Source organism: Acinonyx jubatus, chromosome B4 (genome assembly GCF_027475565.1).
Source record: "Acinonyx jubatus isolate Ajub_Pintada_27869175 chromosome B4, VMU_Ajub_asm_v1.0, whole genome shotgun sequence".
NCBI lineage: Eukaryota > Metazoa > Chordata > Mammalia > Carnivora > Felidae > Acinonyx > Acinonyx jubatus.
This window is the reverse complement of record NC_069387.1, coordinates 45,082,796-45,097,983: the sequence shown is the minus strand read 5'-3', so window position 1 is coordinate 45,097,983 and position 15,188 is coordinate 45,082,796. Positions and strand designations below refer to the sequence as shown.

General features: G+C 34.9%; 2 protein-coding genes across 4 annotated transcripts in view; one reads left to right on the top strand and one right to left on the bottom strand.

Annotated features, from left to right (window-relative positions):
• Positions 1-15,188, top strand: part of LRP6 (LDL receptor related protein 6) — a 175,917-nt gene that overhangs the window by 144,701 nt on the left and 16,028 nt on the right. For all 3 annotated transcript variants that reach the window (XM_027035576.2, XM_027035577.2, XM_053225836.1), the window contains 3 exons: positions 635-825; positions 8,142-8,351; positions 10,849-10,974. In XM_027035576.2, coding sequence (XP_026891377.1) covers positions 635-825; positions 8,142-8,351; positions 10,849-10,974 — 527 coding nt within the window. The remainder of the gene's footprint in view (positions 1-634; positions 826-8,141; positions 8,352-10,848; positions 10,975-15,188) is intronic.
• The window catches only part of LOC113592969 (uncharacterized), a 209,131-nt gene that overhangs the window by 188,676 nt on the left and 5,267 nt on the right, over positions 1-15,188 (bottom strand). The window lies entirely within an intron of this gene.

The window sequence follows — 15,188 nt, the reverse complement described above, 5'->3', positions numbered from 1 at the left end:
TACCCAGCACTCTGTATCTCTGCCTCTCTAGTTATGCTTAGACCTCTACCTCAGATTTAATTGTGTTTTTGGTGTTATATTTTCTCCTAGACTTTAGGTTCCTTTATGACAAGAACTAATGTTTTCTGTCATTCAATACAGAGCGTTACATTTGGTAAAATAGTACTTTTTTGCATCTGAATGAATGATAAGGAATTCAGCAGGGGAAGTAGCTTACTTCAAAAGAGTTACTGGAAAGAGATGAACTTTAGAATTTAAATATAAGAAATAACTCATATATGACTTATTTTTAGTTATGAAATAGACTAATTGGAGAAGGAATTTAAAATTTTGAGTCCAGGTCTCTCTGATCACTGTTCTTTTATTTCTGTATTGTAATATTCCAAAAGTATAGGTGTGCCTGTGTCTATCATTTCATTTTATTAATTCATGAAAATTATCTCCCCAAGAAGTTCTGTATACTCTGTGTTACTGTTATCAAAAATAATAAAAGTATCCCATGGCCTTAAAAATAACACATTCTACAACATTTAAAAATAAGATTTTAAAATATTCTCCTTATATCTTTAAGGATAGTCTCCTTTTGTATGGTTTCTTACTTTGATAAACTTACTGTTTCCTCCTTTCTCTTCAGGTATATGTATTTTACCAATCTTCAGGAAAGGTCTCCCAAAATTGAACGGGCTGCTTTGGATGGAACAGAACGGGAGGTCCTCTTTTTCAGTGGCCTGAGTAAACCAATTGCATTAGCCCTTGATAGCAGATTGGGAAAGCTCTTTTGGGCAGATTCTGATCTCCGTCGAATCGAAAGCAGTGATCTCTCAGGTACCCAAGAAATGTAATTCCTTATTTTAATTTCAGTTATTGAGATGATTCATTAATAGGATTTATATTTTTCTTCCATTTTATTATTTTTGTGGACATTTGTTTACAGTTCTAATTTTTTTTTTAATATTCATCTTTTGAGAGAGCACAAGCGAGCATGAGTGGGGGAGGGGTAGAGAGAGAGGGAGACACAGAATCTGAAGCAGGCTCCAGGCTCTGAACTGTCGGCACAGAGCCCAACGCGGGGCTTGAACTGACCAAAGTCAGACGCTTAACCGACTGAGCCACCCTGGCAGCCCTTCTTTCTAAAGGGTAGGTGGTTAGTATCAGGTTGGTTGGGAAGCACTTTTTCTTCAACCATGTATGTGATTGATCCCTCTATTATATAATACTTTCCCCGTTTTCTTGATTTGGCCTCTATAAATAATACATTTCTGATGCATCACTTCTTCATTCCTAATTCTTGTGCTCTAGTTTATGTTCTTATCTGAACTCTGGCCTGAGTTGTAGCCAGTGAAATCTCCTCCCTGCTGATTCCCTCCCACCCCCCAGAAAGTTTATGCATTTTTCCCAAACTACTTTTCTGAAGCATGGTATCTGATCATGTCACTGCTACTAAAAAAAATCTTCAGGATAATCTCATAACCTGAAGAAAGAACACTAGTTGTATACCTAAGTTGGTATTTGCCTTTCACAAAGCCATCGTCAACCTCAAATGATCTTAACTCATGGTATTTTAACCAAATTAAATCACTTGCTGGTGTTCATTTGTCTTCAAACCTCTGTATGCAATCATAGTTACTTCACCTACCCGCCCCCCCAGTTTCTGATGTCCAAATATTCTGTGTGCCCTCACTACTGATCAAGTAAATGAAATTAAAATAATAAACTATTTATATCTATCAGAGTGGCAAAAATATGTTAAGGTTTATTACACCCAACATTTGCCAGAATGGTAGAGAATGGCATGCTCTCATGCACTTTGGTATAAGTGGAATTGGTAAGACCTTTCTGGAGGGCAGTTTGCCAGTGCATTTCCCTTTTCTTTTTTTTATTGATTATTCATTTTTGAGAGAGAGAGAGAGTGCACGTGAGCAGGGGAGGGACAGAGAGAGAGGGAGACACAATCTGAAGCAGGCTCCTGGCTCTGAGCTGTCAGCCCAGAGCCTGATGTGGGGCTTGAACCCACAAACCCATGAGATCATGACTTGAACTGAAGTCAGATGCTCAACCGACTGAGCCACCCAGGCGCCATTGAATTTCCCTTTTAGATAGTTTTTTTCTTTACAGAAATAATGACCCATTTGTACAAGGTTACCTGCTCAGCATTATTTATAATAATGTGTCACAGAGAAATACATTCTGATATATCAAGTGTATGCAATATAACAGTCATTCCAAAAGAAATGAGGTAGATCTGTGTGCACTGACATAGAAGGATAATTTTTTATTTTCTTTTTTCTTTTTTGAGAGAATATATGCGTGTACATGGGAGAACCAGGGGAGGAACAAAGGGAGAGGGAGAATGAGAATTCTAAGCAGGTTCCATGCCCAGTGTAGAACCTGATGTGGGACTCAGTCCCATAACCATGACATCATGACCAGAGCTGTAATCAAGAATCAGACGCTTAATTGACTGAGCCACCCAGCTGCCCCAAAGGATAATTTTTAGAAATTAAGTTGCATGACAATGTTTTTATTTAAGGTTAAATTAATTTTATATATGTATGTACATGCCCACACTATATTTGATGGCAGATTGCTCTTTAAAAACACTTAAACTGTGTATACCCATGTGTATCTATACACACATACAAATAGGTAGGTATACTATTAAGAAAACACATGGGTATGTTTGTATTTTCTTCAGGGAATAGGCAAGCAGATATACCTTGAGGAAGGTCTGGAAGGCTAGCATACTAATGTTGAGAGTATTTCTGTATCACTTGAATTTTATATGTTTGAATACATTTATAACTTTCTTAAACTAGAAAATACTCTCTTTTCAGATGCCTCCTTCCATTATGCCTTTTCTGATTCCAGTCATGCACACATTTATCCATATGTATACACATACCTCACATGGAATATTCTTTCCCTCATCTATTCACCTATATCTTTTATGTCACCTCTAATTTGAATAATAGTTATTTATGTCAGTGTTTTAACTCTTACTAGTTTTATTAACCTTCTTTCCTTTTCTCTACATTTATCATGTTTTTTTTGTTATGAAATTAACACATGTCCATTAAAGACGGTTTAGAAAAGAAAAAATCCAAAAACACTATCATTATTAATTTAACTTCCATTTTTTTAATGCCTTTTTTCCCCTACCCTTAATTATGAAATGGTTCCAGCATACAGAAAGTATGAGTTCCTATCATCCAGCTTTGTTAAATCTTAGTTTTTTGGGCCATTTTTGCTTTTGAACTATTTCTTGTCCTTGAGACAATACTTCAGAGAGAATTTTGAAGCCCTTACATATCCATCCCCAATTCTATTCTCCTCCCTCTTTTCCTTAAGGTAACTTTTGATGTTTTTCTTCGTCATGCATATTTTGCTCTGTGTGTGTGTGTGTGTGTGTCTTTTGCCATACATACACATTACACATATATTTGAACTTTTGTTTCACTTTTTAATATAAATAGTATCGTGTATTCTTTTGTAACTTGCTTTTTTCCAGATACATCGTGGTTTTGAGATGATCCCTGTTGATCCAAAACTCTGTCATTTGTTTTCAAGCTAAATAGTATTTCATTACATGAATCATTCTATAATTTCTCTATTCTGCTGTCTCAACTGCTATTTCCAGTTTCTTGGCATTAAAAGCAATGTTGTATGAATATTCTTGTGCACATATTTGAACATTTCTCTAATGGCCTGAACCTAGTAGTAGAATTGCTACTTAATGTGCTATGTATATATTCACCTTGAATAGATATATCCAGATTGCTCTTCAACATGATTATATCAATTTAAGATACCCACCAGAAGTGTGTGAGTTGTCCCTCTAGTATTTGGTATTGTTAGACTTCTAAATTTTTAGTATTGCAGTAGTTTAAAAGTATATCTCAGTAACAAAATTCGCGTTTCCCTGTTTGATATTAATTTATTGGTCATTCATTTTTTTCTTCTGTGAATTGCTATTTATTGATATTTTTTCTATCACTGATTTTTAAAAACTCTTTATTCAGACTATTAATCCATTATCAAGTTACATATATATTGGAGGAGAATTGGCATATTAAAGAAATTCAGTCTTTTCATCCATGACTGTGATGGATCCCTCCATTTGTTTAGGTCTTATTTGATAATTTTTAGTACATCTTTATACTTTTCTCTATAGAGGAGGGTATGTGTTGCATAAATCTTCCAATTTGTGATTTACCTTTTCACTCTTCCAATAGTGTCCTTAGATGAAAAAGTTCTTAATTTTAGTGCAGTACAGTCTACTAATTTTCCCCCTTATGATTAGTACTTTTTATGTTCTGTTTAAGAAAGCTTTGCCTACTGCAAAGTTACAAAGGGATTTTATGGGTTTTGTTCCTAAAAATTAAAAAAAATGTTTTTTTTTTTAACTTTTATTTATTGTTGAGAGACAGAGACAGAACATGAGCAGGGGAGGGGCAGAGAAAGAGGGAAATACAGAATCTGAAACAGGCTCCAGGCTCTGAGCTGTCAGCACAGAGCCCGACGCGGGGCTTGAACCCACGAACTGCGAGATCATGACCTGAGCTGAAGTCGGACGCTCAACCAACTGAGCCACCCAGGCACTCCCTAAAATTTTTTTGTTTAACCTTTCTTAGTTAGATCTATGATCCATTGGCAATTTATTTTTGGGCATGGGGTGAGGTAGGGGTTAAAAATTTTTTTTTTCATGTTACTATTTAACACCAGTTTTAGAGAAGACCATACTTTCTCCACTATTTTCTAATGTCACCTTTGTTGTAAATGAAGTTGACTGTATTTCTGTGAGTTTGTTTCTTATGTTCTCTTGGTTACTTTGTCTTATGTGGTATTTTATTGTCTTACTCATTATAATGTTATAAACAAATTTATTTGGCAATGTTCGTCCTTAGTATTTCATCACAATGGCTGTTGCATTTTTTTTTTTTTTTTTTTGCATTTCCATATACATTCTAGAATCTACCTCTGAGTTTCCACCAAGAATGAAAGAAACCTAGTGGAATTTTGACTGGGTTTGCTTTGAATTTATAGGTCAATTTAGAGAGAATTATTTTTATATTAGTCTTCCAAACTATGAACATGGTATATCCATCCATTTTTTTAGAACTTTAATTTTCCTCAGTGTTTTATAGTTTTCTTCTTAGAGGTCTTTCCCATCTTCACTAGAGTTGTTCGTTGGTATTTGAAGCTTTTGAATGCTAGTGGTAGAGCTAGTGGTAATTCTAAATTTTTAATATTTTAATCTCTGATTATGGCTGGAATATAGACATAGTTTCTTTTTCTCCCATTCCCGTTATATGAGCTTATTCCCAGGGACCTTGTTAAATTCATTTATTTGTGGTTTCTTTATGATTTTGTATGTCATAGAACCATTTGTCTACAAATAATGAAAGTTTCATTTCTTCTTTTGCAGTACTTTTTCCTTGTTACCTTATAACACCGACTGGTACCTCCAATACAATGTTGAATAGAACAATAGAATCCTTGGGTGTTTGTTTTGTTTTGTTTTTCTTGATTTAGAGGAACGCATTCAATACTTCATGATTAGGTATTATGTTTGCTAAGGTTTTCTGTAGATAACATTTTTATCAGATTAAGAAAGTTCCTTCTGTTCCTAGTTTTCTAGAATAAATCAAACTCGGCATGATAACATTTTCCTTTTTATATATTGCTGGATTTGATTTGCTAATGTTTTGTTTAAGGGTTTGTATCTGTGTTCATGAGAATGATTACCCTATAATTTTCCTTTCTTATAGTGTACTTGGCATTTTGCCATCAAGGTTATGTTGACCTCATAAAATGTTTCCTCTTTTTCTGTTTTCTGAAAAAGGTTAGTGTAAAACTGGTAGTTTTATTTTTTCCTTGCTTGTATATTCACAGATAATCATACACTTTTATCTTGGGATCTCTTTCTGCTTCATATTTTGAGCCTGCCGCAGAGCCTTTTACACTGGATTGCATTTAGTACATGCGTAGTTTGTTGAATAAATAAGCGTATCTTCATTGTTGGTTCCAGTGTTTTACTTCCCCTTTTATCACTGCCATCAAAGTAGATCAGGTCCTTATCATGTCTGGGATTCTGCAGTGACACTGTTGACAGCTCTTTTTTTCTCAGTGGTCCACTTGAAACCATCCTTGCACAACTAATCCTTTTAATTCATTCTTCTTCTTATTTTTAACTTAATCTCATCAAAGTAATACATGTAAATATTTGTGGAAATCAAATGCTTATACTCAGTTATAACAGAAAATAAGTCTACTGTTCTCCTACATACTCACTTCCCACTCTGAGGCATCTATTTTAAAATAACTTGCTTAAAGCTGCTATTTCTCCATTTTTCAATTTTAGACATCACAAGTTGACTTATTTAATAGAAGATAAAGATTTTGCTGTCTTAAACCATATAAGGCCAAAATACTCATATGAACTCTCCTCCTATCCTCCCAGGATAGTTATATCATAATTTTTAAGTTCATACTTAATTGTTATTTATGGCTATGAAAATATTACCTTTAACCGTGTTGCCTTCTGTAGCTTTTTTCCCCCCTGAAGTTAATCTTGTCTAATGTAAATATTATTTCAGTACATACAGATGGATCAAGCAATCCATCTTTTTTCTTTTTAATTGAAAGCATACCTCTTGAATTTCTTTATCATCTTGCTCCAATCTGGATTTGCTTGCTTTTTTAGGCCAACTTCCTTTCACTGTTATCCTGGGAATGCACCTGCCTTTCTCCTTGGTGCTGAATCCTATTTACTGGATTCCATGTCTCTGGCTAATTTCTTTTTCTTGGTAGAATGCATCCTCTATTATTTCTTGAAAGGGGTTCATAGGAGGTTAAAAATTTTCATTTATTTGTCTGAATTTTTTCCCCTCACATTTGATTGATAATTTGGATATGTATAGAATTCATGTTTCATAACTATTTTTATCTCCCCGTTTTGAAGGCAGAACTCTGTTGTCTTCAACCATCTCATGTCATTGTGATTCCCAACTATTTGTATATGATCCTTTATTTTCCCCTCCAGACACTTTTAACATCTTTTCTTTTTCCTAAATATTCTAGAATCTAATGATAATATGCCTTTGTGTGATCCCTCCCTGACTTCCCTCTTCTGTTTCTTTCTTTTCATTGAACTCGTTACTAGGTGAGTCCTTTGTATCTGGAAACTTAACATCTTTTTTTTGTTTTTAATGTTTATTTTTGAAAGAGAGACAGACAGACAGACAGACAGACACAGAGCATTAGCAGGGGAGGGGCAGAGGGAGAGGGAGATATGGAATCCAAATCAGGCTTCAGGCTCCAGGCTGTGAGCTGTCAGCACAGAGCCAGACACGGGTCTCGAACCCATGAACTGTGAGATCATGACCTGATCTGAAGTTGGATGTTTAACCGACTGAGCCACCCAGGCACCCCTGGAAACTTACATCTTCAGTTCTAGAAAGGTTGTTTTTTTTTTTGTTTGTTTTGTTTTTTAATGTTGTTTCTTTAATGATTTGTTTTCTCATTCTGGAACTTTTACTCAGATGTTGAATCTTGATTTTTCCTCAGATGTTGTGAGTATTTTTCTCTCTTATTTTCCATCTCTTTATCTGAGAGAGTTTTTCCAATTTATCTTCAAACCCTCCTGTTGGATTTTTTTCGAGCTTTCATATATTTAATTTCCAGGGATTCTTTTTTGTTCTATGAATGCCTTGCCCCCATCAAAAGCATCCTGCTCTTCAGGGTTTTGTTGCTCTTGATTTGTTTTTTTCTGCTTTATCCAGAGAAGTACCATTTTTATCTGTTTTATATGTTAAGGCTTTTCATAAAGTTTAATTTGAAGAATAGAATTTGCTTTTTAAAAATGTTTGAAAACTACTCTTAAGTTTTTGTCCATGTTTCTATGAACTAAAGTATTTACTGTGTGTTGGGCACTTACTTGCTTTTGTTTGTACTTAAGTGTCTAATCTGTTTTCTGATATATATATCTTCTCAGAATGATTTTTAATTCTTGTGGTAAAGAGCTTACTTACCATATTTTCCTTTTCAGTACTTTTAGAATCTAACTGGTATTCAATCAGTAATTATTGAATGCATGACTTGACCCACATGAATCATTGCTGTTGAATGTTCTCCTTTCCAAGGTGCCAACCGGATAGTATTAGAAGACTCCAATATCTTGCAGCCTGTGGGACTGACTGTGTTTGAAAACTGGCTATATTGGATTGACAAGCAGCAGCAAATGATTGAAAAAATTGACATGACAGGTCGAGAGGGTAGAACCAAAGTCCAGGCTCGAATTGCCCAGCTTAGTGACATTCATGCAGTAAAGGAGCTGAACCTACAGGAATATAGTAAGTGCTGATGACATACTGCTAATTGCAGGATTCATATTTGTTGTAAGAGATTAAGATGGAATTAAGATGTTCTTCTGTGTCGTCTTACCTTTTTTTTTTTTTGACAGATTTTTGTGCACTTTTAATTTTGCCAATTTTTAAACTCTGTGTTTTTAAAACCTTACATCAAACCCATCTGGGAACTTTTTCAAATTAAACATCATTTCCCCATAAAACAGGAGTGGGGAAAGCAATGGTTTTGTTCATTTTCAAAAATTGCCCCAGATACAGCAGACTCTTCTTTGCATGCCTCCTTTCTCACCTTCAGCCCCTTGAAGAATACTGGTATAAAGTATATATTTCTTTTGTTCCCTGTGCCCCCATAGTTTGAATTAAAACAAAAATTATATAATGATGAATATAGTTATCTTGGAATAACTTATGAAGCAAAAACAACTAAAAATTATTTCAAAAGTTTTTGAAATAAACTTAGAGAAGACTGTGATTAACAAGTGTTTGTTTTTTCCTCCTGCGTAAATTTTTCAATTGTCAGCTTAGAAAAGTACCCATAATTTTTTTTTTTAACCCTACTGGAAACTTTTTAATATGGCTTATCATCTTGCCCTAATTTCTTATTAGTATCAAAAGACCCCTCATAGCAATCACTACTCCGGGTTTTATGTGATTGTACCAGGAATGCTAATGTTAAATGAAATATTAAAGAGAGAGTTATTGAAACTCCTTAACTTCTCAGCACAATGCTTTCAAATCAAACTGGAGTATGAGAGGAGAATAGCAGAAGGAGAGCACCTTTGCTCGTTCAGGTCTTCATTATGTTGTCACTGTTCCTGAACTTTAGAAGTTCAGGGTATTTGAGAATTAGAATTGTTGTCATTCTAAGTTATGACATGTGACTTAATGCTGAACACTTAATAGAAATAAGGCAATGATTTCGTGGTGCCTGGGTGGCTCAGTCGGCTGAGTGTCCCAACTTTGGCTCAGGTCATGATCTCACAGTTTGTGAGTTCAAGCCCTGCATCGGGCTCTCTGCTATTAGCCAGAGCCCACTTTGGATCCTCTGTCCCCGTCTCTTTGCACCTTCTCCACTCACGCTTTCTCTCAAAAATAAACATTTTTTAAAAAGGCAATAGGGGCGCCTGGGTGGCTCAGTCAGTTGAGCATCTGACTTCGGCTCAGGTCATGATCTCATAGCTTGTGAGTTTGAGCCCCGCGTCAGGCTCTGTGCTGACAGCTCAGAGCCTGGAGACTGCTTCAAATTCTGTGTCTCCCTCTCTCTCTGCCCCTAACCCACTTACATTCTGTCTCTCTCTCAAAAATAAATAAACATTAAAAAAAATTTTTTTAAATAAATAAAAAAGGCAATAATTTCTAAGCTGTTTAGTCAGTTGACAAATGATTATTTTATTGCAGAAAATCTCAATGGAGATTTTCAGAATTTTAGGGGGAATGTTTTTTTTTATAATCAACATTTAAATATGGTTTTATAATTGGAAAACCCTTTTTTTTTCCAATTTCTAATAACATTAAAGAGAGTGAGATTTTTATCAAATGTGTCATGGAATAAAGTTTGTGCTATGTAGGTTGTGCATTCTAGTACCCAGTATGACTGATGTCTCTCTTGAGACATCTATATAGTATAGCACATCTTCGCATTTATAGATAGCTGACTTTCAATCTCATCAACACACACCGAAAGTGGGGTGATGTGTTATTGAGAAGGCAGAAGATAAATGGGTGGCTACTTTAGATGCTGGTATTCTGATGACAGATGTCAAGTTACTTTTAACACAGGCTAAGTAGAAAATTGAAAGCAACTCTATTAAATACAACTTGTGAGACAGATTTTGAAAAGTTGCTTAACTTTGTATTAGTTTAATTTAGCCTAAATATAAGGAAATTAAACATTTGTAACATTGCAAGTTACCTTTTGCAGTTGATCAAGCAAATAGTTTTTATTGTCTCTGAGTGGTTGCAATCCATGTGAACTTAAGTTTCTTTAATATAACAACTCTAATTTTCTGTATTTTATTATTTCTATATTTCATTAAAATAATACGGTTTTTAAGTAAAATCATCTTTTATAAAGGTAGAATTTCTGAGTTAAAATCTTTAGAAGACTTTTTATATTTTAAATAGAAAAACCCAGGTTTCTGCATTCTCCCTAACAATGTTTTTAGTTTCAATAATCAACTTTATTTTAGATACAAATATTTAAAGACAGTGGTTAAATACAAGTATTTTGCATTTTAAAATTGCTCTCATTTTCTTGCAATTTTTTGTAGGGATTAGAGTGAGGAATTATACTGCTAGTGAAATTAAAATCCGAGGTAATTTTACATTTGGTTTTCTTGGCAGTTCATAAATAGATTTTGACTGAACTGTCTTCCTTTCTTTCCTCCCTCCCTCCCTCCCTCCCTCCCTCCCTTACTTTCCTTTCTCTCTTTTCCGCCTCCCTCCCTTTCCCTTTTTCTCTTTTCTTTTCTCTTTTTTTCAGGACAGCACCCTTGTGCTCAGGATAATGGTGGCTGTTCACATATTTGTCTTGTAAAAGGAGATGGTACTACAAGGTGCTCTTGCCCCATGCACTTGGTTCTGCTTCAGGATGAGCTATCATGTGGAGGTAAATACGTTACTTTCTTGTGCAAGGCCAAGTGCCACTTAACATGTTCCATAACTGTCTAGCATTCTGTGAATTGTCAGTGAAATTGCTCTTTCTCCTAACTTGATTAGTCACTTGTATTCCATTCATCTGCATCATCCTAGCCTTCTGGGTTATTCGGAGAGTGAATCCATCATGACAGGTAATAAGTGTAACCTAATCTTGGGACTAAGGAGGAAGTGCCCTTTTGGGGGGAGGGGAACTCATCTTGTGAATGACTGTATTTCCTAATTATAAAGTAGCTTTTTTCACCCCAGAGAGTAACGAAATGAATTAATTCTACCTCCTATAATCTCCATCTACTGAATTCTAGATTCTACCAAGTTTAGGTATCATTGCTGGGAATGTATCCAGTGAAAAGAATATTCTTTTATTCAAATCTATTGGTAGTTCCCTATTGTTTTTACTTATTTACCTAGCAAAAAAATTTTTTTAAGATATCACTACAATAATGTTGTAGTGAAATTGGTTCAGTCGTTCATGAGAGCATTAACAAATTGGTACATTCCCTTGTTTAAAGCATATTGTGGTAACATTAAATACCATAGTAATATTCATTCCCTTGATTCAGAAATAATCTTCTTGTGGATAATTCTAAAGTAATTCAACTGAAAGAAAAAAACTGTTCTTTCTCTACAGTGGCAGGAATCTGAAAGCAATCTAATTTCTAATGATAGGAAAATTAGGTTAAATAACTGAGTTTATACAGCTATTAAACATTATGACCATAAGCTCATGTAAAAATGTAGCCAAAATTTGGCTCAAGTAGAAAAAAAAGTTTTAATGGTGTTTTCTGCTATGACAACAACTACTTAAATACATGTTTCTGTAAACAAAGATTGGTTTATACACTCAGAAAAGTTGTTGATAAGGTGTTATAAAAATATTTTATTCTTCTAACTTTACTTTAAAAAATAAGTAAATAACCATGTATTTAGTAGCACCTGTGAGGCACTCTGCTCGGACTACAGGAGATTTGAATATCTTCGAGATAGAGCATACAGTTTAGTTGGGGAGATCAAATATGTACACAGTAAAAGTTAAGCTCTGGTTCTTGAAGTATCTTCCCTCAGAATAACAAGTGTTGCACAATAATGTGAATGTACTTAATGTCATTGAACCACATACTTTAAAATGGTTAAAATAGTAAACTTTGTTACATATATTTTACCACAATAAAAAAAAGAGCAATGATATGTTCCCATATCAAGGTGCTAGATTATTATTACTCTAGTAAGGCAAATCTTAGAAATGCTTACCTTTATGTAATGATAACATAGATAAAATTGAGTCAAATATACCATCATCCATTTAGAAAATAAATGTCTTTTAGGGGCGCCTTGGTGGCTCAGTTGGTTAAGCATCCAACTTTGGCTCGGGTCATGACCTCAAGGTTCATGGGTTCAAGCCCCGCCTCAAGCTCTGTGCTGACAGCTCTGAGCCTGGAGCCTGCTTCGGATTCTGTGTCTCCCTCGCTCTTTGCCCCTCCCCTGCTCACACTCTGTCTCCCTCTCTCTCTCTCAAAAATAAACATTAAAGAAATTTTTCTTTAAAGAAAATGTCTTTTAAAAGAACTTTGATTTTTTTTCTTCATATTTTGTGATTATTTTCAATGTATGTATTAAAATTTTTAAATGCATGTATTACATTAATAAAGCATTTTAACAAATGGGTTACCAACACTCAAGATATACAGTGTGTCATTAAGAAAAGTACCCTGGAGCCCTTTTCCAGCTGGTTCTCTTCCAGAAGTAAGCACTATTCTGATTTTTATCCCCATAATTTAGATTTGTCTGTTCTTGCATTTTATGTAAGGAATAACAATGTATGTATTCTTTTTGTGTCTGATTCTCTTGGTTAATATTTTTGAGATTATTTTTGAGATTCAACCATATAGTGGAATGTATCAGTAGTTTTTTTCTTCTTATTGCTGAGTGGTGTTTCACTGGATAATATGCCACAGTTTTTTCTCATGTTGAGTGACATTTTAATTGTTTTCATTTTTTCTGTTCTTAAGAATAAAACCGTAGTCAGTGTTTGTATACAACATTTTTTTGCGGGGGCGCCTGGCTGGCTTAGTTGGTATGACTCTTGATCGCAGGGTTGTGAATTTAGGTCCCATGGTGGGTGTAGGGATTACTTAAAATCTTTAAAAAAGTGTGTGTGTGTGTGTGTGTGTGTGTGTGTGTGTGTGATTTAACATTGATTATACAGTGGAGGTAAATGAAACACAGAATCTTAATTCCTGACCCTCAAGATGTGTTTTCATTTGAGCTCATCTTACCTGTCCATCTCCTTTCGTTTCTCTCTTTACTTTCGTTTGGCTGTTTAGAGTTTGATGACCACTGTTGTATGTTCTGTTTTGTTCTGTTTTGTTTTGCCTCTGTGGCTTTACTTGCGGTACTTCAAAGATGTAGTTCTCTTCTTGCATGCCGTCCTAAGTCTTATTTTTCAAGGAGTGTCTTCTCATGATCTTTAAACCTTCACTAGCCATTATTGTCCCTGCCTCCCTTTCTCTGAATTGTAACTCTTGTTACCACAGTTTGCCTGACATACAGTTCAGAGTAATGTTTTGTTTTATATTCATTAGTCTCTTTCTCTTCCTAGCCCCAGATTAAATTATAAGCTCTTTAAGGACATGGACCCTATTTTACCTATTTTTATTCTCCACATGATCTAGTATAGTGCTGGATACAAAATAGGCTCAAATTCCCTCTATAAATAATACTTCAAATTCCCCACGTAAAATGTTCACCTGTAATTTGCAGTGTTCTCTAAAGTTTTTTTGTCTGTTTGTTTGTTTGTCTATTTATTTAGAGACAGAGACAGCGTGAGTGGGTGAGGGACAGAGAGAGAGGAGAGAAGGAATCCCAAGCAGGCTCCCAGCTGCCAGCACAGAGCCCAGTGTGGGGCTTAAACCCATGAAGCCATGAGATCATGACCTGAGCCAAAACCAAGAGTCAGGCCCTTAACTGACTGAGCCACCCAGGCGCTGCCCCAGTATTCTCTACTTTAAAGATAAGAGGTTTTCTGATATTAACAAAGTTACATTATCTAGAGAATTTACTAAGAGAGAAGGTTTTAAATGAAGTCCAGGAACCTGGGATATAAAGGCAATGGGCTAAAACTAGAGAGGCTGTCCTTTTGGTCCTATCTTTTATTTTTAATTATCCCTTTGTGTAGGAAGCTATATGACCTTGGGCAGTCACTTAGTCTCTCTGAGCCTGTTTCCTTATTTGCAAAACAAGGAAATTGGGCTTGAATGGCAATTCTCAAAGTGGCCTTAGCAACTTTTACATTTTTAAAAATTAAAAGGGCCCCAAACAGCTTGTGTTTGCATGGGTTATGTTTATCTGTATTTACTGTAGTAGAATTTAAAACCAAGAACTTTAAAAAAATTTGTTAAAAATAATAATAATAAGCGCTTACATTTTCTAAAGTTAAACCTGTTAAGAAAATTATAACTATATTGGAGCCCTTGGGTGACTCGGTTAAGTGCCCCACTCTTGATCTTGGGTAAGGTCATCTCACAGTTAGTGAGTTCAAGCCTGGCATCGGGCTTTCGCTGATGGTGTGGAGCCTGCTTGGGATTCTGTCTCTCCTCTCTGCCCCTCCCCCACTTGTGAGCGTGCACTCTCTCTCTCTCTCTCTCTCTCTCTCTCTCAAATACATAAATATTTAAAAGTTATTTTTTAAAATTTATAACAATATTTTCTAAAGCAAAGTAATTTTAGTGAGAAATGTGGCATTGTTTTTACATTTTTGTATATCTCTTTTAATGTTAGGCCAGATTCTCATGTCTACTTCTGCATTCAATCTGTTGTAATATGTAGTTTGGGTTGAAATATATGAGGAAATTTAGCCTGAAATGTAGTTGGAAAATAGAAAACTATAATAATAGTCTTTTAAAATAATTATACATATATCTTGAATTCTACACCAGGTATTGACCAGTGGTAGTTTACTGTAGATTTAGTTGCAGTGTGGAATTTGAAACCATATGAACTTTTCATACTCTCTTAAATTAAAATCCACTGATCTATTTTGTCCTCTAATTGGATATTTTACCCAGACCTGATTTTATAACCTTACACTGTGGTCATTTGGAAATACTAGCATTCCAACCAAAAATTCCCAGATCTTCAGATTTTGATGAATTTCATTATTCAATATCA